Genomic DNA, 25,018 nt, shown 5'->3' on the forward strand with positions numbered 1-25,018 from the left:
AATACCTGTCTACTTTTGTAATGGGCAGATCGAAATGGGAGGAACATGACAAGCCTTGTCAATGGCAGACAGCAGGGGAAGCAACAGCGGAGGCAAGACGGCAGCTTGGCATTGAGAGCCGCAGGTAGTTTTGCATGGCTGGAGATACAAACACACAGGCACACAAGGGCAACATCCTTTCCTTTTTGCTTCACAATAAACAACCATGGTTCCCCCTTGTTTATTTATTGTAGCATCTCAGTGAAAGCTTTTTGCGTGGCCGTCTTTTTCCAGGTGGGGGGGAGGGGTAGTCACAAGGCACAGTTTCAATCAGTGTACTGCCTTTATCGTGTAGTAGAGATGTATGGCCAGGCCGTTGTGTCTGCTATGCTAATAGAGGCAGGAGTCTTTCAGAGAGCTGACCAAGAGCAGCACTAGCTTGTCCCTATAGGGTCGATGCATCAATACCAAGCTAATAATCCTGCTACCTCGGAGGGCCGACCCTCGCCAGTGACCCACCGCAGTCTGCCCCCCCCCCCCCCCCCGTCCCCAGAAGACTAGAAGGAGGAGAAAAATAGGACACTTTGCTCTTCCTCACGTTTATGTATCGACTGAGCCCACTAGGGGCCGTCTGCTATTGATTGTGCCTCTTTTCTTCGTGGCTGATACAGGCGCTTGGTATGGGCGGCACGTATGGTCTGGGGTCTTTGTTGTTGTGTGTGTGTTGCCAGTGCTGTTACTGCTGTGCTGCATGCTGTAATTTTAGTCAGGCAGGGTAATTAGATGCTTGACTGTTCTGGTCCCAGTGGAGGTGGTGGGAAACGGGTAGTGGTGTGTGTGCGCTCGTTAATGTGTGTGTGTGTGTGTGTGCATGCATTTGTGTGTGTCTACGTAAGTGAGGGGACAAGGGACATCCGTTATCAGCCAGAGCCAATGCAATCCAGTTAACAGGTGAGTCATAAACATAATCATACACACATACAGTACCAGTCAAATGTTTGGACACACCTAGTCATTCATGGGTTTTTCTTTATTTTGTACTATTTTCTACATTGTTGAATAATAGTAAAGACATCAAAACTATGAAATAAAACAACAGGACAATGACCCAAAACACCTGCAGGCTAAGGACTATTTGACCAAGAAGGAGAGTGATGGAGTGCTGCATCAGATGACATGGCCTCCACAATCACCCGAACTCAACCCAAATGAGATGGTTTGGGATGAGTTGGGCTGCAGAGTGAAGGAAAATCAGCCAAAAAGTGCTCAGCATATGTGGGAACTCCTTCAAGACTGTTGGAAAAGCATTCCAGCTGAAACTGGTTGAGAGAATGCCAAGAGTTTGCAAAGCTGTCATCAAGGGAAAGGGTGGCTACTCTGAAGAATCTAAAATATATTTTGATTTGTTTAACACCTTTTTTGGTTACTACATGATTCCATATGTGTTATTTCATAGTTTCGATGTCTTCACTATTATTCTACAATGTAAAAATAAAGAAAAAACCTTGAATGAGTAGGTGTAATATAACTTTTGACTTGTACTGGACACACACACACACACACACACACACACACACACACACACACACACACACAAGTGCAGTGGACCTCCTAATTGCATCTCCCTCTTCTCAGATTGAGCCCAGCTGAGGGAAGATGGTGTAAACTAAATGTGAAGCGGAGCCAGACCCTCAGCTAAATCACCTTAGGGATGAGATTCCAAACATGACTAGCTTCCAGTATCTAATAATCAAAGGTTCCTCTCAAGGGGGAAACATCCCCCAAAACAGCAACACAGTCATCACAAGACAATACAGTTGAATCTACAGAAATTATACACAATCAAACGCATGCCCGCACGCACAAACACAACTCTCTGCATTTATCCCCACAAGAGGAGAACCATGACGTCACCCTTTTCTATTCTCCACACCACAGTGTATTTTAAATAGTGAAAGTTAACCCACTTACTCCACCTAGGGGGGAGTTTGGTAACTACATCTACCAGGGTTGGGCTCAAATTGAATTGAAGGCAGTCAATTCAGGAAATTATTTGAATTTAAAATTCAGAAAGGTTAAAACTCTTAAAATAAATAGCTTCTGCTTTTCAGTTTATTGAGAAGTGATTGAAAATAAATTCCCCTTTTCGATTATTGAATAGTAATTTTTGTTTACTTCCTGATTCGACTGCCTTTAATTCAAAGCCCAACCCTGATATTACAGCCAAGCACGATTGTGTCAACTTCGCTGTGGTAAAACAAAAATATCCTTACACTGTATATTTTATATTCTCAAAGCAGCCAAATTACAAATGGATGTGTGAATAAATGACAAACTGTACAAATATGTTTCCTGTTCTTGAATTTCCTGTACGGTTATAGCAATGGAACTTTCGGTTGAACCCTTTGACCAGATGGCACATCTATTTTTATCATCTTATTTCCTACTGAAATATAATTTTATTCTATAAAATTGCTGTAATTCATATTTACACTCAGTAAACTGTACTGTTGGCTTGACACTTCCACATATCTCTCCATTCCCTCTCTGCCTTTCCCCCCATTTCACCTCTTTGATAATGTAATTCTGGACATGGCTGACTCCCCAATCCCCCCATCGTCACCTATCCTTCAACTACCATCCGTCTCTCTCCCTTTCTCCTCCCCCCTTTCCCCTCACCTCTGTGGTGACGTACAGTACCAGTTTAAAGCCTTGATGACAGCTATGCACACTCTTGGCATTCTCTCAACCACATTCATGAGGTTGGCACCTGGAACGCATTTCAATTAACATGTGTTCCTTGTTAAAAGTTCATTTGTGGAATTTCTTTCCTTAATGCGTTTGAGCATTAAGAAAAACCCTTGAATGAGTAGGTGTGTCCAAACTTTTGACTGGTACTTTAGATATTTATCAAACAGAGGAGAGCTCCCCATCGCCCCCTCTCTACCAGCCACCTTTCCTTCATCTATCTCCACTGCTTCCTTCCTTCTCAACATCCCTCTCCACTGCTCCCCTCCTTCATTCTCTCTCTCTCTCTCTCTAGTGCCTTCCTCCTTCCTTATTTTCATCCCTCTCTACCGCCCCCCCTACTTCCTTCTCTCCATTCCTCTTCACTGCACCCCTCCTTCCTTCCCTCCCTCCCTCTCCACTGCCCCCTACTTCCTTCTCTCATCCCTCTCCACTGCCTTCCTCCTTCCTTCTCTCCATCCCTCTCCACTGCCCTCCTACTTCCTTCTCTCCGCTACCCTCCTCCTTCCTTCTCTTCATCCCTCTCCACTGCCCTCCTCCTTCCTTCTCTCCATCCCTCTCCACTGCCCTCCTCCTTCCTTCTCTCCATCCCTCTCCACTGCTCTCCTCCTTCCTTCTCTCCATCCCTCTCCACTGCCCTCCTCCTTCCTTCTCTCCACTGCCCTCCTACTTCCGTATCTCCCTCCCTCTCCACTTCCCTCCCCCTTCCTTCTCTCCCTCCTTCTCCACTGCCTTCCTCCTTCCTTCTCTCCATCCCTCTCCACTGCCCTCCTACTTCCTTCTCTCCATCCCTCTCCACTGCCCCCTACTTCCTACTCTTCATCCCTCTCTACCGCCCCCCATACTTCCTTCTCTCCCTCCCTCTCCACTGCCCTCCTACTTCCCTCTCTCCATCCCTCTCCACTGCCCTCCTCCGTCCTTTTCTCCCTCCCTCTCCACTGCTCCCTACTTCCTTCTCTCATCTCTATCCACTGCCTTCCTCCTTCCTTCTCTCCATCCCTCTCCACAGCCCCCCTACTTCCTTCTCTCCCATCCCCTCCTACTTCCTTCTCTCCCATCCCCTCCACCGCCCCCCTACTTCCTTCTCTCCCATCCCCTCCTACTTCCTTCTCTCCCATCCCCTCCACCGCCCCTCTACTTCCTTCTCTCCATCCCTCTCCACTGCCTCCCTACTTCCTTCTCTCCATCCCTCTCCACCGCCCCCCTACTTCCTTCTCTCCCATCCCCTCCACCGCCCCTCTACTTCATTCTCTCCATCCCTCTCTACTTCCTTCTCTCCATCCCTCTCCACTGCCCCCCTACTTCCTTCTCTCCATCCCTCTCCACCGCCCCCCTACTTCCTTCTCTCCATCCCTCTCCACTGCCCCCCTACTTCCTTCTCTCCATCCCTCTCCACCGCCCCCCTACTTCCTTCTCTCCATCCCTCTCCACTGCCTCTCTACTTCCTTCTCTCATCCCTCTCCACCGCCTCCCTTACTTATTTCCATCCCTCTCTACTGCCTCCTACCTTCTCTCCATCCCTCTCCACCGCCCCCCTACTTCCTTCTCTCCCATCCCCTCCACCGCCCCTCTACTTCATTCTCTCCATCCCTCTCTACTTCCTTCTCTCCATCCCTCTCCACTGCCCCCCTACTTCCTTCTCTCCATCCCTCTCCACTGCCCCCCTACTTCCTTCTCTCCATCCCTCTCCACCGCCCCCCTACTTCCTTCTCTCCATCCCTCTCCACCGCCCCCCTACTTCCTTCTCTCCATCCCTCTCCACTGCCCCCCTACTTCCTTCTCTCCATCCCTCTCCACCGCCCCCCTACTTCCTTCTCTCCATCCCTCTCCACTGCCTCTCTACTTCCTTCTCTCATCCCTCTCCACCGCCTCCCTTACTTATTTCCATCCCTCTCTACTGCCTCCTACCTTCTCTCCATCCCTCTCCACCGCCCCCCTACTTCCTTCTCTCCCATCCCCTCCACCGCCCCTCTACTTCATTCTCTCCATCCCTCTCTACTTCCTTCTCTCCATCCCTCTCCACTGCCCCCCTACTTCCCTCTCTCCATCCCTCTCCACTGCCCCCCTACTTCCTTCTCTCCATCCCTCTCCACCGCCCCCCTACTTCCTTCTCTCCATCCCTCTCCACCGCCTCTCTACTTCCTTCTCTCCATCCCTCTCCACCGCCTCTCTACTTCCTTCTCTCCATCCCTCTCCACTGCCCCCCTACTTCCTTCTCTCCATCCCTCTCCACCGCCCCCCTACTTCCTTCTCTCCATCCCTCTCCACCGCCTCTCTACTTCCTTCTCTCCATCCCTCTCCACCGCCTCTCTCCATCCCTCTCTCCATCCCTCTCCACTGCCTTCTACCCTCTCTCTATCCCTCTCTACTGCCTCCTACCCTCTCTCCATCCCTCTCTACTGCCTCCTACCTTCTCTCCATCCCTCTCCACTGCCTCCTACTTCCTTCTCTCCATCCCTCTCTACTGCCTCCTACCCTCTCTCCATCCCTCTCCACTGCCTCCTACCCTCTCTCCATCCCTCTCCACTGCCTCCTACCTTCTCTCCATCCCTCTCCACTGCCTCCTACTTCCTTCTCTCCATCCCTCTCTACTGCCTCCTACCCTCTCTCCATCCCTCTCTACTGCATCCTACCCTCTCTCCATCCCTCTCCACTGCCTCCTACCCTCTCTCCATCCCTCTCCACCGCCCCCCTACTTCCTTCTCTCCATCCCTCTCCACTGCCTCCTACCCTCTCTCCATCCCTCTCCACCGCCCCCCTACTTCCTTCTCTCCATCCCTCTCTACTGCCTCCTACCCTCTCTCCATCCCTCTCCACTGCCTCCTACCCTCTCTCCATCCCTCTCCACCGCCCCCTACTTCCTTCTCTCCATCCCTCTCCACTGCCTCCTACCCTCTCTCCATCCCTCTCCACTGCCTCCTACCCTCTCTCCATCCCTCTCCACCGCCCCCCTACTTCCTTCTCTCCATCCCTCTCTACTGCCTCCTACCCTCTCTCCATCCCTCTCCACTGCCTCCTACCCTCTCTCCATCCCTCTCCACCGCCCCCCTACTTCCTTCTCTCCATCCCTCTCCACTGCCTCCTACCCTCTCTCCATCCCTCTCCACTGCCTCCTACCCTCTCTCCATCCCTCTCCACCGCCCCCCTACTTCCTTCTCTCCATCCCTCTCTACTGCCTCCTACCCTCTCTCCATCCCTCTCCACTGCCTCCTACCCTCTCTCCATCCCTCTCCACCGTCCCCCTACTTCCTTCTCTCCATCCCTCTCCACCGCCTCTCTACTTCCTTCTCTCCATCCCTCTCCACTGCCTCTCTACTTCCTTCTCTCATCCCTCTCCACCGCCTCCCTTACTTATTTCCATCCCTCTCTACTGCCTCCTACCTTCTCTCCATCCCTCTCTCCATCCCTCTCCACTGCCTTCTACCCTCTCTCTATCCCTCTCTACTGCCTCCTACCCTCTCTCCATCCCTCTCTACTGCCTCCTACCTTCTCTCCATCCCTCTCCACTGCCTCCTACTTCCTTCTCTCCATCCCTCTCTACTGCCTCCTACCCTCTCTCCATCCCTCTCTACTGCCTCCTACCTTCTCTCCATCCCTCTCTACTGCCTCCTACCCTCTCTCCATCCCTCTCCACTGCCTTCTACCCTCTCTCTATCCCTCTCTACTGCCTCCTACCCTCTCTCCATCCCTCTCCACTGCCTCCTACCCTCTCTCCATCCCTCTCCACTGCCTCCTACCTTCTCTCCATCCCTCTCCACTGCCTCCTACCCTCTCTCCATCCCTCTCTACTGCCTCCTACCTTCTCTCCATCCCTCTCCACTGCCTTCTACCCTCTCTCTATCCCTCTCTACTGCCTCCTACCCTCTCTCCATCCCTCTCGACTGCCTCCTACCTTCTCTCCATCCCTCTCCACTGCCTCCTACCTTCTCTCCACTGCTTCCTACCTTCTCTCCATCCCTCTCCACTGCCTCCTACCCTCTCTCCATCCCTCTCCACTGCCTCCTACCTTCTCTCCATCCCTCTCCACTGCCTCCTACCCTCTCTCCATCCCTCTCCACTGCCTCCTACCTTCTCTCCATCCCTCTCCACTGCCTCCTACCCTCTCTCCATCCCTCTCCACTGCTTCCTACCTTCTCTCCATCCATCTCCACTGCCTCCTACCCTCTCTCCATCCCTCTCCACTGCCTCCTACCTTCTCTCCATCCCTCTCCACTGCCTCCTACCCTCTCTCCATCCCTCTCCACTGCCTCCTACCTTCTCTCTATCCCTCTCCACTGCTTCCTACCTTCTCTCCATCCCTCTCCACTGTTCCCCTCCTTCCTTCTCTCCATTGCCTCTTTCCCCTCCATCCCTCACCTATTTGGTGACGTAGTTCTGTACCAGACTATAGAGGGGTCTCCACCCATCATCCCTATTCTTCTCCCACCATCCTTCTCTCCCTCTGTTCCCCCCTCCTTTCATCTGTTCCTCGTTCCACCCTCACTTATTTGGTGGTGCAGTCCATCACCCTCCTTCCATCTCCCTGCCCCCTTCATCCAACTCTCCCTCCATCCCCCCTCACCTCCTTAGTGACGTTGTCCTGCACCAGGTTGTAGAGGGGCACAATGCGGCTGACCTCCAGCAGGACGGGGATGGGCGAGGGCTGCTCGCGGCCTGCCTGACGGCACAGGTGGCAGGCCGACGGACAGCTGCCCTTCTCTTCGCAGCGGATCTCCACGCCACTCACCAGGTCCTCTGTCAGCAGCTGGGTCTTCAGCAGCCCAGACAGGTAGCTGATGAAGGGCATGGACTTGAGCTCGCGCCTGCTTCCCTGGTCTGTTGCCTCTGGGAGACAGAAAGAAGGAGAGAGGGCAACTGAAAAACAGTCTATAGTCTAACATCAGATTTTATCAGGCCTAACCTTAATCATTAGGGACATGGAGAAATAGTTGACCCTGTGTCAGTGGTTGGGAGCAACATCTACCTATCCCAAAAAACACATTGTGTGAATGACAAGAGACTTTCCTTTTCGTTTAGCTTTATTTACACAGATTAGTCTCATTTTGAGATGAAATCTCTTCGCAAGAGAGACCAGAACGGTGTCTGAGCGACAAAGGACCAGAGCCAAACCCATACACACTGACACATGCAAACCTGCATCGACGTACGTCCGCCACATGTCCTGAATCGCCCATAACACAGGGCTGACAGCTGCATTCACGTCTTCCTATCCACCTCGTCTCCACTCCCCCAAAACGGCTCATATCAAAATACACAGCCAGTGATAGGGGAGTTTCACACGGCCGCCTCACTCACATCGCATGTGCCACCATCTGGATCTACTTTCTATTGCGGTCAAACAAAATAATCCCTCATTGTCATCAACTCCTCCACCGGGAATGAACGGTGGGTGATGACTTATTCTTGCATAGTGTAAATAAGCATTGTTTGATTTTCTCATCGACAGGGGGATTCTTGCGCATAACGTACCCGAGCCAGTGGGCTAACAATGCTACGTTGGAAAGAAGTGAAACAGGGAGTAATGTTAATTGAGTGTTGAGTGTTTCCTTGGATGGAAGGGAGGATGGAGGGAAGTATACAGCCATGTGTTGGGAAAGCAGCAGATGTGCTGTCTGTCTGTGTAGATGGGAGGAGAGACGGGACACACAGCAAATTTGCGATCAGAATTTGAACACCCAGTGTTAAATGTAACACTTTCTTGTGTATATGTAGCCCACCAAAATAGTGTTAAACTAACACTTTTTAAAGTGTTGTTAAACTAACACCCCAGGAGTCTTAGGTCCCTAAAACAATGGATGTTGCAAATTCCAACTAACATTAACATTTTATTGGCGCTGATGCTGTTACACAATCTCAGTGTTAGGGAATTAACACCTGTGGTGTTACAGTAATTTGTTTTTGCGTGTTTTTTTTTATATCACTGTAAGGTTTAAAGCCTTATTTGCATATTTATTTCCCAGGTTGCCTTTCGAGTGAATTTTAAAGGTACCTGTACCACCCATGACTGTGTTTGCTAGTGACAGTGACATGTTTGTTGCAATCATGGCTTTCATTCCTGTATTCTTCACCAAATGATTCCCTAAGTTAATATTTTATCATAAAAACAATTATTTATGACAATCCATTACTTTTTTTGACAATATATATTTTTTTGACAATACCATACTTCGACAGCCTAGTTTTACTCACAGTGATTTGAAACTCCTGGTTTACAGGCCACATCGGCAAGTCATATTATGCTGGCTTGCAAAGTGTTATATAATTCCTATTGGAATCGAGTCAGAGTTAGGATATCCAATAATTGTGACTTTCAACCACTCACAATCTGCAGTTAGAATGACTGCAAAGGTAGGGAATAATGAAAAATGAAACTACCTAAACCATCTCAATAATGGGTGAAATAAGTCCAACCACTTACAGATGGGATTAGTTTAGAAAAATGCATGTTATTTATCTATGTGTAATATGAGATCAATGAATCAATCACAGTTTTCTCTGGATCAAAATGGGGTTTATGTGGTAGGCTTCATGGGAGCGTGGCCATGGGTGCGGTCGCCGACCAAAGACTTTAAGAGGCCCTCCTGTTGGCCGCATGACAAAGTGTATCTGTTTTAAAGCTAATTTCCTGCAATTCTACACATTTCGCCACGTGGCGGAGATAACCACGGCAAGGTGACTGGGAACACGGACGTGTACAAACAGACCAATTATGACCTATGTAAGGCAATCAACGAGGCAAAACGTCAGTACAGAGACAAAGTGGAGTCACAGTTCAATGGCTCAGACACTAGATGCATGTGGCAGGGACTCGTGGATTATCCATCCCTAGACAACCTCTGCCCAGTACCCTACACGCTTAGAAAAAAAGGTGCTATCAAGAACATAAAAGGGTTCTTCGAAATCCTCTAGTGATAACCTCACTCAAATCAACACTCAGATATAACACTCACAACACGTTTTACCTCAACACCGAGATTTAAACACCTGCCAATTTGCTGTGCAGGCTGGAGAGAGGAGCTCTGACTGAGTGGTGAGGGTCTCTCAGCAACAGCAATGTTCAATCAAATGTACACTGTTGCAAACTGCTGATGGGAGGAAATTATATTCATCATGTGCTATGGATGATTTTGCTTAATTCTTCCAAATGTGTATTTATTGTGGGGGAGGGGGGGGGGGGGTGTCTTCATAACCCCAAGTGGGTATGAATGTTTTCATGGCATATCAGAATGAATATTGTTTTGTTCAATCTGCATGCCTTGTCTAAGTAGTTCCATTACCTAACCTGTACTTTTTTGCTACACAGGAGCAATGCCATGGTTGACTATGAGTGAATGATTTCCAGCCATAGTCTCTAATTGTTTGCTATTAAGAGGCCTACAGGTTTTCTCCAACTGCAGAGCAATTAACTGACTCAGTCATATCCAGAATTGTAGGAAAAGGTCTGGAGCTGAATCAACAGGGGGAGGAGAACACCAGGCAGGGCCAGAGGTGAGATGTATTAGCTAGCTACCCCCCTAACCAAAGACCAAACTCACACAGTTTGTGCTAGCTACATTTTACCAGAGGAGGAAGAAGAAAAACAATTTTAAGTTACTTTTTTAACAAGGCAAGTCAGTTAAGAACAAATTCTTATTTTCAATGACGGCCTAGGAATGGTGTGTTAACTGCCTTATTCAGGGGCAGAACGATAGATTTTTACCTTGTCAGCTCGGGGATTCAATCTTGCAACCTTTTGGTTCCTAATCCAACGCTCTAACCACTAGGCTACCTGCCGCCCCGATAGAGTAATTGGCAGCAGCTTAGGGTGAAAGTCATTTAAAATATTTCACATAATTTCCAAATGATTCATTTTCTGCAATGCATTTAATCATATTGAAATAGAGCAGCCTTCGGGAATATTTTACAGAAGAAAAAGAAAATGTACAGCGCGTGAATTTAATCAGCATGTGTGTCCGTTCTTAAACTCACTAGCCTCGCATTCTCTCTCGACGGCTCTTTAAAAGCCGAGCCAAGGACAAAGCTTGTTATGCCTTCTGCTTCCATTCCTCATACACACAAACACATTCTGAGCTGGACTCGCTCACAGAACATCTGTGAAAAATAGCTTCCACTGGAACAGGTGGGGAAAAAGAATAAATGTAACACAGGTGCAGATTATCTGACATTTTCAGGATAAGAGGACTAGTCGGTGACAGAGTTCCAAATGAATCTTCTACACAAAAACAAACATTCCACTGCCACAAGGAATCACCACCCATATACTGTAACACCAGCTCAAATGAGATGTATACACTGTAGTAAAAATGTAAAACACAGAGGTGAGAAGCAAGTCAATAAATTCCCTCTTTCATTCAACACATGCGAGTGTGTGAGATATACGTCATCAGACAGTGTGTGTGTGTGTGTGTGTGTGTGTAGTTTGATAATAGGCTGATGTTGTGGTGAGACTGTGGGCTCCAAACACAGACCCAGCTGCAGAGCAGAGAGAGTATGAAAGGACTGGAGTAGTGAAAGGGGAGGGATACTCTCCTCCGTATCCTATGTAAACAGGCTCAAGGGGTGGCTCTAAGAGCCCAATTACACGCACTTCTTGAGTCAACACAGACACAGAAAGGAGCTGTCATCACTTGGCCCTCGCAGTAAAGCCCTGTGATTATCCCAGGTTTTACTGCAGGCTTCGCAGGGCTGCTCACATCACAGCCGTCTGCGTTACTTCCTTCCTCTTCCACTCCATCCGTAAGCCTGCGACAATCATGTCTGACAGTTAATATTAATCCCAACGTTTTAGATGGGATTGAGAGGTGACAACTGGACACTGGATAACACAGCCCTTATGCATTAATTACAGGTGTGTAGGAGGCTTACAACTGTGTAAAATTCTATTTTGTCTGGATTCTACAGAAAATGTATTAATGGGTAGCTTAAATTGTTTTGGGAGAGGAGCAGTGAAGATGTTGTGTTTTATATTTGGGCAATCTGTAAAACAGACAGTTAATATATAAAGGATGAATGACTTTCCCAAACATTGATATCTCTCTCTCTCTCTCTCTCTCTCTGTTTCTCTCCTTCTCCGGTGTCTCTCTCTTGTCCCTCCAACGTCCTGACGGGCTGTGGCCGATGAAGGACGGCACAGGTTGCTATGACTACTCAAAGGGCACGGACAGCACGGACGGCTTCAACGGGGGCTCTCTCTCCCTCTCTCCGTCTCTCCCTCTCTCTAAATAATGAGTCTTTGTTGATACAGTGTATTCTTAGAAGCTACACTCTGGTCATGATCATGTCCCTGGCAACACCAGCAACGTGTCAGATATCTCAGTGCTAATTTCACACAGATGTTGTCAGATTGTTAGTGTTGGCATTGTTATTATTGCCCCATAAAATATCTCTGTTCGGGAGTTTTTTGACATGAAATTTGGCCTTTATAACTACTCTGGTACTCGTCAAGATCATATCCCCTATTTATTCTCCTCAGTCAGTTGATTTCTGCATTTTCTTAGTGAAAATGCAAGATGAAGGGAAATTGCGAGGAAATACACACATGATGAGGAGGGAGAGACACAAAGAGAGGGTGTATCTCAGTAGTATAAAGTGAGTAGCTACATCCCCTTGTCTAGCCTACTCTCCATCTGAATCAATCCGGGTTGTGGGTGGAAGCAATATAGTAGAGGCCATGAACTAAACACCCTGATTGATTCAAAACTAAAACAAAGTGCTGTTGAAGTTTTTTTTTTTTTTCAAGGCCCATTGTGTCAGATGAATGTAAGTAGACAGTGATTTTTAGGTAAGCAAAGATAATATGCTTCCTAAATACCACAATATCAATATGGCACAGCTGCAGCGCAATTACAGCAACAGCACAAAAGGTCTCTGTTCTGTGAGTCAAAGGCCTATTGTCTTTACAAATGCCTTGATAAATGTAAAATATATGTTAAGCTCACTGAGAATGTTTAGAGAAAACATTTAATGCATAGCTAAAGCAAGCATATAGACTATCCTTTTTCCTTTCCATTTACCTTTTAGTTATGCATAACTTAACATTATGATTGCGTTATGAAAATCTTAAAATTGCAAATGAACTTTTAATTTGTATTAATGTGCAGGTAGTTCATTTTCTGAACTGCAATTTGTTTGTTGTTGTATTTATTAGTATCCTCATTACCCCATTAGCAGCTACTCTTCCTGCGATCCAATGGGGATAAAACAATTACATCACAACAAAACACAACACAACAACCACTACTATAAGAATGTCACCATGAACCCAACTACCTGCAGCTCTAATCAGTGATGGACTTCTTCCCCAAGCAAAGGACTTCATGCAGTCCTTCGTGTTCCTCTTGTGTTTTGTAACATCATAAATAAAACAATACATCATACAAGGTATTATTTCATTATTACTCTATTATTACAACCCTGTAGCTCACTACAAATACATTTTGTAATAAGACCTTTGCTGCCATCTAGGGGTCAGCTGATATACTATTTTTCATGGGCTGCAGCATCTGCACTCATCTACCTACCCATGACTGTGTATAACTGTAGGCTACTGATAGAGATGGATACTTTTCACGGTTCAAAGGATATATCTTCTTACTGTCCTCATTTATTTTCATCCTGTTACTACAGGATGTAAGAGCATGGTATTACATTTCATGGAAGGCATGTCTATAAATCCTGCATTGCTCTCAAATGGCCCACATAATTTCATGATAAATGATTTGAGTTGGGATACTTGAATAATTAATTCTCTCGTACAGGAATTTAAGAGGTGTACCGTTTTTCAGAAAGGAGGAATCATCAAATGATGTATAATGCAATGCCCATGACATTAGAATAATATATTTTATTTGCTAAAACTAGAGACAGTGTTGTATTGTACTAATAAACAGACCTTCCATTTTATACTAGCTACATTATTTAATACATGAGCTTATAAAACTTAATGTACCATATATCCCTGTATAAAATAATTCCAAACTGATTGACTAAAAATAACTGCCAACCACTTTGGGAGCTTGTCCCAGATGCAGATGTAAGAGCCAATGAAAATAGAGGTGGTTGGAAAATAACGCCTCGATCCCATCCACAGTACGTTGCGCCAAATGATACGTAGCATCATCTGGATCAAATGGTACGTAGCATCATCTGGATATGTGTGCAATGAAAGTTCAACATTCGCTTTCTGCTACCATTTCTGTCAAGCCGTCTACACATACAGTTTGTTGCATACATTCGACAAAATCCAACGTACGCACCACACATAACGTTCTGCAACTGCCTCTGCAACGCAATGCTGCTCGGCAAACGCAGCGTTCCATTGGAAATTAATGTACTTCTCTTGTACTGTCGGTGTGATCGAGGCGTAAATATTACGTAAAGTTACGTCAACACCGCAGTCTCGCTACAGTAGCAGCAGCACACCCACTGAACGCCGCTGTACCACGACAGAGCTGACATTGAAACCAAGGTAAGATTTTATGCTAGTTTAAGATGTCAACCGAATAAATATAGACCTTTAGGATCATAGCATGTATATACTTGACTTTCAAAATCCATTCGATCATGAATTCTTACGTGACTGCCCCAAACTGGAAGTCACACCGCGATTTGGGGAGGCCTCCCACTGCAAGCTGCCTAACATAGCTCGCGCTAGCATCAGCAAACAAAACAGCAACATGCCACGAGATTATCAATTATTCAATTATTCATTGTACATTCATTGTGTGTAGTGCAGAAATGCGTCGTCTGCATGCAAATAACTGGCCATGCTGTTGTCATTTGCATTGGCCATGTAGTGACAGCTTGATTTGAGAAATATCCGTTATGTTAACGTTAGCTAACTTGCTAGCATTTAGCTAACACATTGACAGCTCAATAACACAAACGTCGCAGCATTCGTATAGCTAGCTAGGCAGCGAGCTAGCTAGTTAGCGTAGATAAGCAAGTAAGTCTGTAGTTAGTTAGCTAAATGTGGTAATGAGAAGTGGTATCACTACTTGAAAGCAGGCTACCTTCATCTGTTGAATGATAGATTGCTGCCGCTTGTGCTACACTCCCCTTAATTATATGACCAGCTAAAGTGCACTGTATCAGTTACAGTAAGTGTACGTTTAAGTTTCGCACAGTGGAGTTTATTATTCCAATGTTCCTGAGAGGTGACTCTGGCAACTAGAGTCTAGTAGTTCATTAGTCGTGGTCAAAATGCAATGCACTATTAGAGGAATGGTAATGAATACTAAGCCATTTTAATGAGAAATCATGACAAATCATCTTTACTCTGCTTGTTATACGTTGTTAGCAATGCAACCTATTTCCAACATAAGTCATTGTCATTGATACTTTGAGTAGTGAATCATTTCCATTTTTAATCCTCTCCTCACAGGTGTGAACACGATGGCGGCAGCTTTGCCGGCTCTGGACCCAGACCTGCTCCGGGAGGTCCTGGAGTGCCCCATCTGCCTGGAGACTTACAACCAGGAGCAGCTGCGGCCCAAGCTCTTGCAGTGTGGCCACACTGTGTGCAGACAGTGTCTGGAAAAGCTGCTGGCTAGCACCATTAACGGCGTGCGATGCCCCTTCTGCAGCAGGGTCTCCCGCATGAGCAGCATCTCCCAGCTGGCCGACAACCTCACTGTGCTCAAGATCCTGGACTGTGCCAGCTCCTGCACCACTGCCGGCGCCCTCATGTGCAAGTCCTGCCGCAACCGCCTACCCCGACAGTACTGCCAAGACTGCGGCACGGTGCTCTGCGACCTCTGCAAAGGTGAGGGCCACCAGCAGCAGGGCCACACTGTCCAGCCCATCCGGGTGGCCGCTGAGCAGCGCCGGAAGGACCTGGGTGGTAAGCTGGCATCCCTCCGCGAAGCCATGGACCACATCCAGAAAAAGAGGGCAGCCATTGACAGTCTGACAAAGAACATGCGGGTAAAGTACCGGGCAGTGCAGCAGGAGTACGCCCGGGCTGAGCTGCGTCTGCAGGAGGAGCTGGGGCGCCAGCGGCGGGCCTTCGCTGCCTCCATGTCCGAGGTGGAGAAGCTTAACAGTCAGATCCTGGAGGAGCAGACATACCTGCTGAACCTGGCCGAGGTGCAGGTGGTGTCCCGCTGCGACTACCTGACCATGCAGGTGAAGCAGAGTGACATTGCCCTGTTGGAGGACGACGGAGGGGTGAAGGACGAGGAGGAGCTGGACCTAAGGAGCAGCCTGGACCTGCCTACTCTGATCAAGCTCCAGGACCCTGAGCTGGTGACTACGGAGCATCCCAAGGCCCTGGACGTGGCCCAGCTCACCACCAAACCCTGCACCGTCAACACTGATGAGGAGGAGGGGCTGCTGGAGTTTGGGGTTGGTGCCATGTGCAGGGCTGCAGGGGCGATGGGGGACCTGTACAGAGATATTGATATAGTAATGCCTGTAGATGAGGCTGTGTGTGCCTCACCGGGCAGCTTTAAATCCAAGTCCATGGATGAAGGGGGGCCCTCCTCTCCCGGTGATGCCAGGGCTCGCTCGGGGCCACAGCACTGCCAGTTTGTAAAAAAGATGGGTTGCAAGGGTAACCTGCCGGGGATGTTCAACCTGCCAGTTAGCATCTGCGTCACCTCACAGGGTGAGGTCCTGGTGGCTGACCGGGGCAACTACCGCATCCAGATCTTTAACCGCAAAGGCTTCCAGAGGGAGATCCGCCGCAACCCCAGCAGCATCGACAACTTCGTCCTGAGCTTCCTGGGCGCCGACCTGCCCAACCTCATCCCGCTGTCCATCGCTATCACGCCTCAGGGCCTCATCGGGGTCACCGACAACTACGACAACTCGGTCAAGGTATACACCACCGACGGCCACTGCGTGGCCTGCCACAAGAATCAGCTGATCAAGCCCTGGGGCATCGCCGCCATGCCCTCGGGTCAATTTGTGGTGACTGACGTGGAGGGCGGCAAGCTCTGGTGCCTGGCGGTGGATCGCAACGTGGGTGTGGTCAACTACAACCGCCTATGCTCGGCCGTGCGGCCCAAGTTCGTGACATGCGACGCAGCAGGCACTGTCTACTTCACCCAGGGGTTGGGCCTGAACATTGAGAACCGCCACAACGAGCACCACCTAGAGGGGGGTTTCTCCATCGGCTCGGTGGGCACGGATGGCCAGCTGGGCAAACAGCTCAGCCACTTCTTCTCTGAGACTGAGGACTTCCGTTGCATCACGGGCATGTGCGTGGACGCAAACGGGGACCTTTTGGTGACAGACAGCGGCAGGAAGGAGATCCTGCAGTTCCCCAAAGAGGGCGGCTTCAACGTGCTCATCCAGGAGGGACTGACGTGCCCTGTGGGCGTGGCCGTCACACAGAAAGGACAGCTGATGGTGCTGGACTGCTGGGACCACTGTGTAAAAGTCTACACGTACCTACAGAGGAGACGCTCCTCCACCTGCTAGGGGCTAAGAAACTACAAATCTAGTGTGTGTGTATGGGGGTGTGTACAGACGGTGGTGAACTGTTGATCTGTCACTTTAAAATAAATGGCTTCATTCCAAACAACTCATGCTCCTCCATGATCTGATCTCTGGTCAGTGCTTAGCAGGTCATATAATGAGCCCATATTCTAATCACTGATCCGTGGTCAGTCAGTGGGACTGGCTAGGAGCAGACTGGAACCAAGCCTGTGTCTATCTAACATTTGAGCTGCCTCGGTTGATTTTGATGAATCACAGCACTAAAGACAGCAATAATGCATCAGTGTTGTCACTTTGTGGGTGGGGGAAACTGGTATGTCAATCAATGTGTGAAATTGTTATATTTTAATTGATGTACTATACAAAAGAGGAGATCTGAGAATTTCTAAGCCTAATGACGTGGCAAGAAAATAAATTGCTAAAAATGAATTGCGCTTACAGGCCTTATCGGTTTAGAAGGAATGTCTAATCGAAAACTTCTCAAACCTAAATGTAAAGGATGGGATCATGGACATGATCACTATAACCCAGCCATCAATAAAACGTATATCATGTAGTTCAAGTTCCTGACTGGAGTGTTGGACTTCCAGGGGGTTCCATCTTCAACCTACAAATGAGTGAAGTTACATGTAGACACAGATCTAGGATCAGCTTACCCGCCCTTAACTTGAACCATTGGTGGGGGGGGGGGGGACTTCTTCCTATTCTGTAACTTCCAATCACATATCCAGGGATTACATTGTGCTATAATAATGGACATCCTTTATTAATCTGAGGCAAAGAAAAAATACAGTTTCATTGTGATGAACAGCAAAACTGTTGCTCTCTGTATAAATGTGATTTCATTCACTGGACTTAACTGGAGAGAGATTCCTTTACATGTCATTTCCTATTTCCTCTGAGTTCATTTAAATATATATATATATATACACACTACTAGGTCTTCTGGATGTTATGTTTCTGTGCATTATGTGTGTTGAATCAACCTATGTGTCTTTCAGAAGTTTGGCCTTCGGTGGAGGCAGTGACTTTACAGTATGTCTTACTAACGCATTAGATGAGTTTCTGCGTAACTTGTCTCAATTTCATGTTTGTAATGTTGATTATCTATTGAGTGCAATAAACCCAACATTGATGAAGATCTGCATGTTGTGGTTTCAGATTTATTGTTTATTGTAGATGACCCTGGCTGTTGGGGAAATGTAAAAAATGTGTGGTGACTGGTAGCCTAGCGGTTAGTGTTGGGCCAGTAACTGAATCATTGCTGGTTCAAATACCTGAACTGACAAAGTGAAACTTATCTGTGCCATTGAAAAAGGCACTTAACCCTAACTTTCTCCAGGGGCGCCGTACTATTATGGCTGACCCTGAAAAACAACACATTTCACTGCGCCTCTCCTGTCAATAGCCCTTTGTACTATAAGCCTTCCTGTGGTAAATTCTTTGGAAGTATCTGCAGTGCAGCAAATTCATTTATTCAAAGCATGTCTCTTTGTATTCCAGTGTTTACAATGCATACTTTGAACCCATTTATTTGGTGAAACATTAAACATCCTTTTCATGCTATCCACAGCCCTCACCCAGTCAGTAACAGACCAATTCCATTGTGAAGTTCTCAGTGGTGCAGCATAGTACAGTACAAAAGCCCCTTCAGGTCTTCCCTAAGATTTCTGTTGCAGGAAAAACTGAATTATGAAATGCAACTGAAGGAATTCCGAGAGGCTATTCTCTCTGCTTTGTCTCAGGGGCAATGGCCACTTATAAAATCAGGAATCATGTCTGTCATGCTATGAATCATGTCTCTTATCTGCAGCGTCCTGAACACTGCACCATATTGAATAACCCCCACTTTTGCTCTTTTGTCTGGGATTTAATGAACCAATTAAGACTTGATAGTCCACTCACCTGGGTCTAAATTGATCACTGACGGGGACACCTGCATTTACATGTAGCTTCCCACTCTCCCTGCTCACCTTTCTGGTACTGCAGCCAGAGCTGCTGTTGAGCCTTCTTGCTGGGGAAGTAGATGGTGCAGCTGAGCTCGGAGCCGTACAGGGCCTCAGACACGTAATGGCTGCCGTACTGCTGGATAAAGGACAGCAGCTCCTCTCTGGTGCTCTCTGCAGTCAGCGTCTTCAAAACCTTGGAGAAACCTGGGAACCGTGGAGGGGAAATAATGTGGAACAAATTGAATTATAGTTATAGCTGAAGCAAAAAAAATGGTTTTGTAAATGCTATATGATTTACTGTATGTGTTTTCTGTGCAGTATGATAGTTTAGTAGTGGTAAGCTTGTAAAATAGTGAAATATATGACAGTAAATTGACACTTCATACCTGTAGACAAGGTGATGGCGCTGAGCTTTACTTTGTACAGGTTGCTCCTCACTCTCCACTGCTGAACCATGGGATAGCCCATAGCCTCATTAAACTGGGCATCGCCTGCAATGGACATAGACACATATATATAGTCATGAATTACTTCCACAATTTTAGTAGGCCCAAATTTTTTCATGCATTGAAAGCTATGGGTAATTTGTGTCAAGAGTTTTAGTTACACAGGCACATTTGTAATTGTCCGAAGTGCATTAGCTAGCTTTGTTTCTCTTTCACACAAACACTGTCTGTGTACAGTGTGTATCCTGTTGTTTCCAACAACACTATTTGTCTCGGCACGAAGGTTCCCACCCCGTGCGCAATCAATGGCAGATGGCCGCAACAGCTGCAATTGGATTTCCAGCATTAAGGCGTGAGCAATCTCACCTCCGTAATTGCATTACCAAACTATCATATGAGTCTGGGTCAGCACAGGGCCATTATAACACAGGAGTGAAGAGAACAACAACAACAGAATTCCCACTTAAACCTAAATCTTTTATTTATCCCCAGTTGTGTTCGGAGAAGAGTGGCAGACCCTTCTGGAAACTAGTCACAGGTCACCAAGAAGCAAAGTGCTGCAGCCAATTCAGCTAATGGACGGAGGCAGTAGTCCTGAGGTGCGGTTTCAAGCCAACTGACAGAGTAGTCACGGCCCCCAAAGGGGTCGTGGGAGGGGAACACGTGGGGTGAAGAAGGTGCACGTGTCAGCTTTTAGAGGGCCTGGAGAGGTGTGTGTATGTGCACGTGTGTGCCTACTGCAGAGGCGTGGGGATGTCAGGAGCAATAGCACAGTACAGTGCACGGGGATGAACAGTGTCATTCTAGCTGACCTCACACTTGGAGTCCCACTCTTATGGGTTTAGAAAGCAGAGGATGCTGCAGTATTTTTAGGTATTCAGCTTACAGGAAATGTTGCATTAATTGGAAAATAAATCCTTGACAAACAAATGTAGAAACGTATACATTACCGTTCAAAAGTTTGGGGTCACTTATAAATGTCCATGTTTTTGAAAGAAAAGCACATTTTTTGTCCATTAAAATAACATCAAATTGATTAAAAATACAGTGTAGACATTGTTAATGTTGTAAATGACTATTGTAGCTGGAAACGGCTGATTTGTAATGGAATATCTACATAGGCGTACAGAGGCCCATTATCAGCAACCATCACTCCTGTGCTCCAATGGCACATTGTGCTAGCTAATCCAAGTTTATAATTTTAAAAGGCAAATTTATCATTAGAAAACCCTTTGGCAATTATGTTAGCACAGCTGAAAACTGTTTAAAGAAGCAATGAAACTGGCCTTCTTTAGACTAGTTGAGTATCTGGAGCATCAGCATTTGTGGGTTCGATTACAGGCTCAAAATGTCCAGAAACAAATAACTTTCTTCTGAAACTCGTTAGTCTATTCTTGTTCTGAGAAATCAAGGCTATTCCATGCGAGAAATTGCCAAGAAACTGAAGATCTCGTACAACGCTGTGTACTACTTCCTTCATAGAACAGCGCAAACTGTCTCTAACCAGAATATAAAGAGTGGGAGGCCCCGTGCACAACTGAGCAAGAGGACAAGTACATTAGAGTGACTAGTTTGAAAAACAGACGCCTCACAGGTCCTGAACTGGCAGTTTCATTAAATAGTACCCGCAAAACACCAGTCTCAACGTCAACAGTGAAGAGGCGACACTGGGATGCTGGCCTTCTAGGCAGAGTTGCAAAGAAAAAGCCAAATTTCAGACTGGCCAATAAAAAGAAAATAATAAGATGGGCAAAAGAACACAGACACTGAACAGAGGAACTCTGCCTAGAAGGCCAGCATCCCGGAGTCTCCTCTTCACTGTTGACATTGAGACTGGTGTTTTGCGGGTACTATTTAATGAAGCTGCCAGTTGAGAACTTGTGAGGCATCTGTTTCTCAATCTAGACACTGTACTTGTCCTCTTGTCCTCTTGCTCAGTTGTGCACCGGGGCCTCCCACTCCTCTTATTATTCTGGTTAGAGATAGTTTGCGCTGTTCTATGAAGGGAGTAGTACACAGCGTTGTATGAGATCTTCAGTTTCTTGGCAATTTCTTGCATGGAATAGCCTTCATTTCTCAGAACAAGAAAAGACTGACAAGTTTCAGAAGATTTGTTTCTGGCCATTTTGAGCCTGTAATCGAACCCACAAATGCTGATGCTCCAGATACTCAACTAGTCTAAAGGCCAGTTTCATTGCTTCTTTAATCAGGACAAAACATTTCAGCTGTGCTAACATAATTGCCAAAGGGTTTTCTAATGATAAATTAGCCTTTTAAAATTATAAACTTGGATTAGCTAACACAACGTGCAATTGGAACAAAAGAGTGATGGTTGCTGATAATGGGCCTCTGTACGCCTATGTAGATATTCCATTAAAAGTCAGCCGTTTCCAGCTACAATAGTCCTTTACAACATTAACAATGTCTACACTGTATTTCTGATCAATTTTATGTTATTTTAATGGACAAAAAATGTGCTTTTCTTTCAAAAGTTTGGGGTCACTAAGAAATGTCCTTGTTTTTGAATGGCAGTGTATGTTCCGTACACACTTGTATAAGTGTCCAAAGAATGAAACACACACACACACACACACACACACACACACACACACACACACACCTGTGAGGAGTTGTAGATTTGACAGTGGCTCAGACAGCACTCCTCTACACTGCTCCTCCACAGGCAACGGGATGACCATCAGTCCATCTGCTAGCTGGGGGAAGTCCTTGATGAAGTTGTTGTCCCTGAGAGAGAAAGAGAGAAAGAAAAGCACACACACAGAACAGTCAGCCCTGTCAGACAACATTGGCTTTTCATCTCCATCAGAGTCTGTAGTAAGATAGTGGCTTCTCTCCACTGTGTTTCAGGTGCTCCAACAGAGAGACAGGTGGTGCTACCTGATAGTGTTAGACACAGTGCAAGACCACTGACTAGAGATGCACAGCTACCGGTAATTTACCAACATTACCGGAATCTTCAGTAATTTTGGTAATGAACAGGTAATCTATGTTAACTTTGGTAATTTAGACTTGAATACCTTTTTTAAAAATATTCATATATAGAATGTATTTTTAAATCTGTGTCCAGGAGATATCCAGTAGTTCTAGTGAATAGACCATGTGATTGAAGAGAAAATAGGCTAATTAATGATAAAATCATCTAATCAATAATGCTATTATTTTCAATTAACTCTGGAACTCTTCTAACTATTGACTTTTTTTCACAACTGCCACCAGTTTGCCACAAAACATTTACAACAAAGACATATTGACGTAATAAAAAAGATATATATATATTATGCTTAAACCTTCATATTAAACACCAATGGTATTCACTAAGTTGATGGCTTGTATTTAGGATAATGTTTTACAGCTTTGTCATTCTTGATTTTTAATTGTTCTATATATTTTACAGGCCACATAGAGGGCCAGAGATAATTACAGACACCTGTGATCATCAGAAGTACCCCCAAAAAAGGCCACTATAAAATTCCAAAAACTTGAAAGCTACCAAAATTATGGTAGTTTACTGGTAAACGTAGAACATTTCCAGTAATATACCCTCCCTTTGCAACCCTACTGCTGACTCTGCGTCAAACAACACCTTCATATTCTCTCATTACAATGACAATGACTGGGTTATCAGACAGCAACAGGATGTTCCTTTGCACCAAGGAGCTTCTGGAAGGATTACAGACGCCATAAAGAAACGGGATGTTCGGTCAGGTTGAGTTGAAACTACTAGATACAGTTGAAGAGTGATATGTAATGGCTTGGGACTGTTACCGAAACTCGCTGGTTGGATCAAGTATCTCAACAGCATAGCAAGGAGATATATTGTCGTGTGATAGTTTAGAGGTCTAACTGGGGAGAAAGAGACCACTGTCTGGTTGCAGTACTATGGGGGAATTGACTGACTGTGTGGAGAATGTGAGAGTGTGCCGGTTGGCTGCCCTTTTAAAGACTGGTAACAGGACAGGGACCTGCAGGGAGAGATAAGCTCTGCCCTGGAATCCTCTGCACTTCTGTCTCTCTCAGCTGGAGAAGGAATGAGAGGGAAGGGGGCAGGGAGAGGGATATGGAGGGAGGGAGAGGTCGACAAATTAGATGGAAAGCGAGAGAAGTCAAGAAAGGAGGGAGAAAGGGAGGAAAAGGCAAGTCCAATACCACAATCCAGTCTACTCCTCTAACCTAGAAAATTGTGTTTGTACTTCATACTTCTACATTCCCAGCTTTCATACTTCTCAATTGCATTGACCCTTTCTTTAAATCAGGGGTGTAGGCATTGGTAGGCCTGAGTGGACACAGAGCCACCCACTGGGAAGCCAGGGCCACCCAATCAGAATGAGCAAAAACAAGCTTTTTTTCTGGCTAAGCCCTTCTTTAAATCTGACCTTCCAGTTTCAGACTGAAAAACACAAGCGAGTGTGGTGATGCAGTTCATGTTATGCACATGGTTATACATGCTATTGTGCTGAACATTATTGGGTTATGGAGGACAGCAGACACACAGACAGACATAGACCCATAATACTCTTTCATGGTGACTGGAACATGTCTCAGAGAAAAGAGTGGTCAGCTTCTCTTTCACATTCATTTTACATCTCTGTACGGTTTGTGCTAGACATTACATATCCCACCACCCACCAAAGCCTGCATCTTCCTGCTAAACACGGAAGAGAGCCTCTTTGAAGCGGACAAGGATAGCGTGCAGCAATTGCTCTCTGCTGTCTCAGCATGCTCCCTGGTGACTCTCCCTCTATCTTTTCGTCTGAGCTCTGAGCTGTTCCTTTTCTCGCTCTATCTGATTCTCACTTTCATGTGTTCTGTCTGGAGTTGTGTCTACTTCTGTCTACTCTCCACCTTCCCTTCATTGTCTTTCAGGAGAGCTTTCTCCCTAACCGCAGAGGCTGTTAGAGGCAATCACAGCCTCCTTTTACCCCGGGACTGGAGAGGAAACTCAAGGGCAGAGAGGAGAGGTGCCGTAAAAAAAAGAGAAGATCCCCCCTGCTGTGCTCACAGAAACCATATTGATTACCAAATTAAGTCAGAGAGAAAGCTGGGAGCTCGGTGCGGAACGAGAACCTGGAGGGACATGGCCCCTCCGATATGAAGCTTTATGGATTTTTCACACGCAAACAAGACTGTGTCCTTGTCGCCCACCTGGGCACCTTATTCATTCCTTTATTTACTTTGCAGTGTGTTTTGGCCAGGAGAGCAACAGTGGAGCGAGAGGTCTTTTTGCTGCTCATTATTGGAAAAAAGTGTTATTGTTTTGTATCAATACACTGCTGGAGAAGTGGCAAATTGGGTTAAGAATGAGAATGAGATTGGAAGTGGCACTGGTAGATTATAGATGCGCCGTTCTCTCTAAAGAAAAGTGGATACAGTGGAGTGGTGATCACTTTAGTGTGATTAGACTCGCTTGCTGTCGTCGGCTCTTGAAACATGACA

The 25,018-nt window shown here is 46.4% G+C and overlaps 2 protein-coding genes across 2 annotated transcripts in view; one reads left to right on the forward strand and one right to left on the reverse strand.

The window, feature by feature from the left end:
• The window catches only part of LOC139388322 (astrotactin-2-like), a 472,647-nt gene that overhangs the window by 100,076 nt on the left and 347,553 nt on the right, over positions 1–25,018 (reverse strand). Inside the window, exons 14-17 of the mRNA XM_071134926.1 lie at positions 22,185–22,309; positions 19,505–19,609; positions 19,143–19,322; positions 7,289–7,551 (exon numbers count right to left, since the gene is read on the reverse strand). Coding sequence (XP_070991027.1) covers positions 7,289–7,551; positions 19,143–19,322; positions 19,505–19,609; positions 22,185–22,309 — 673 coding nt within the window. The remainder of the gene's footprint in view (positions 1–7,288; positions 7,552–19,142; positions 19,323–19,504; positions 19,610–22,184; positions 22,310–25,018) is intronic.
• LOC139388323 (tripartite motif containing 32) lies at positions 14,138–18,310 on the forward strand. The gene is made up of 2 exons (XM_071134927.1): positions 14,138–14,194; positions 15,110–18,310. The coding sequence occupies exon 2, from the start codon at positions 15,121–15,123 to the stop codon at positions 17,149–17,151; it is 2,031 nt and encodes a 676-aa protein (XP_070991028.1). The 5' UTR covers positions 14,138–14,194; positions 15,110–15,120; the 3' UTR covers positions 17,152–18,310.

Source organism: Oncorhynchus clarkii, chromosome 29 (assembly GCF_045791955.1).
Source record: "Oncorhynchus clarkii lewisi isolate Uvic-CL-2024 chromosome 29, UVic_Ocla_1.0, whole genome shotgun sequence".
Classification (NCBI taxonomy): Eukaryota; Metazoa; Chordata; class Actinopteri; order Salmoniformes; family Salmonidae; genus Oncorhynchus; species Oncorhynchus clarkii.

Excerpts from the sequence above, each read along its gene's own strand:
- LOC139388323 (XM_071134927.1), top strand. The coding sequence starts at position 15,121 with ATGGCGGCAGCTTTGCCGGCTCTGGACCCAGACCTGCTCCGGGAGGTC.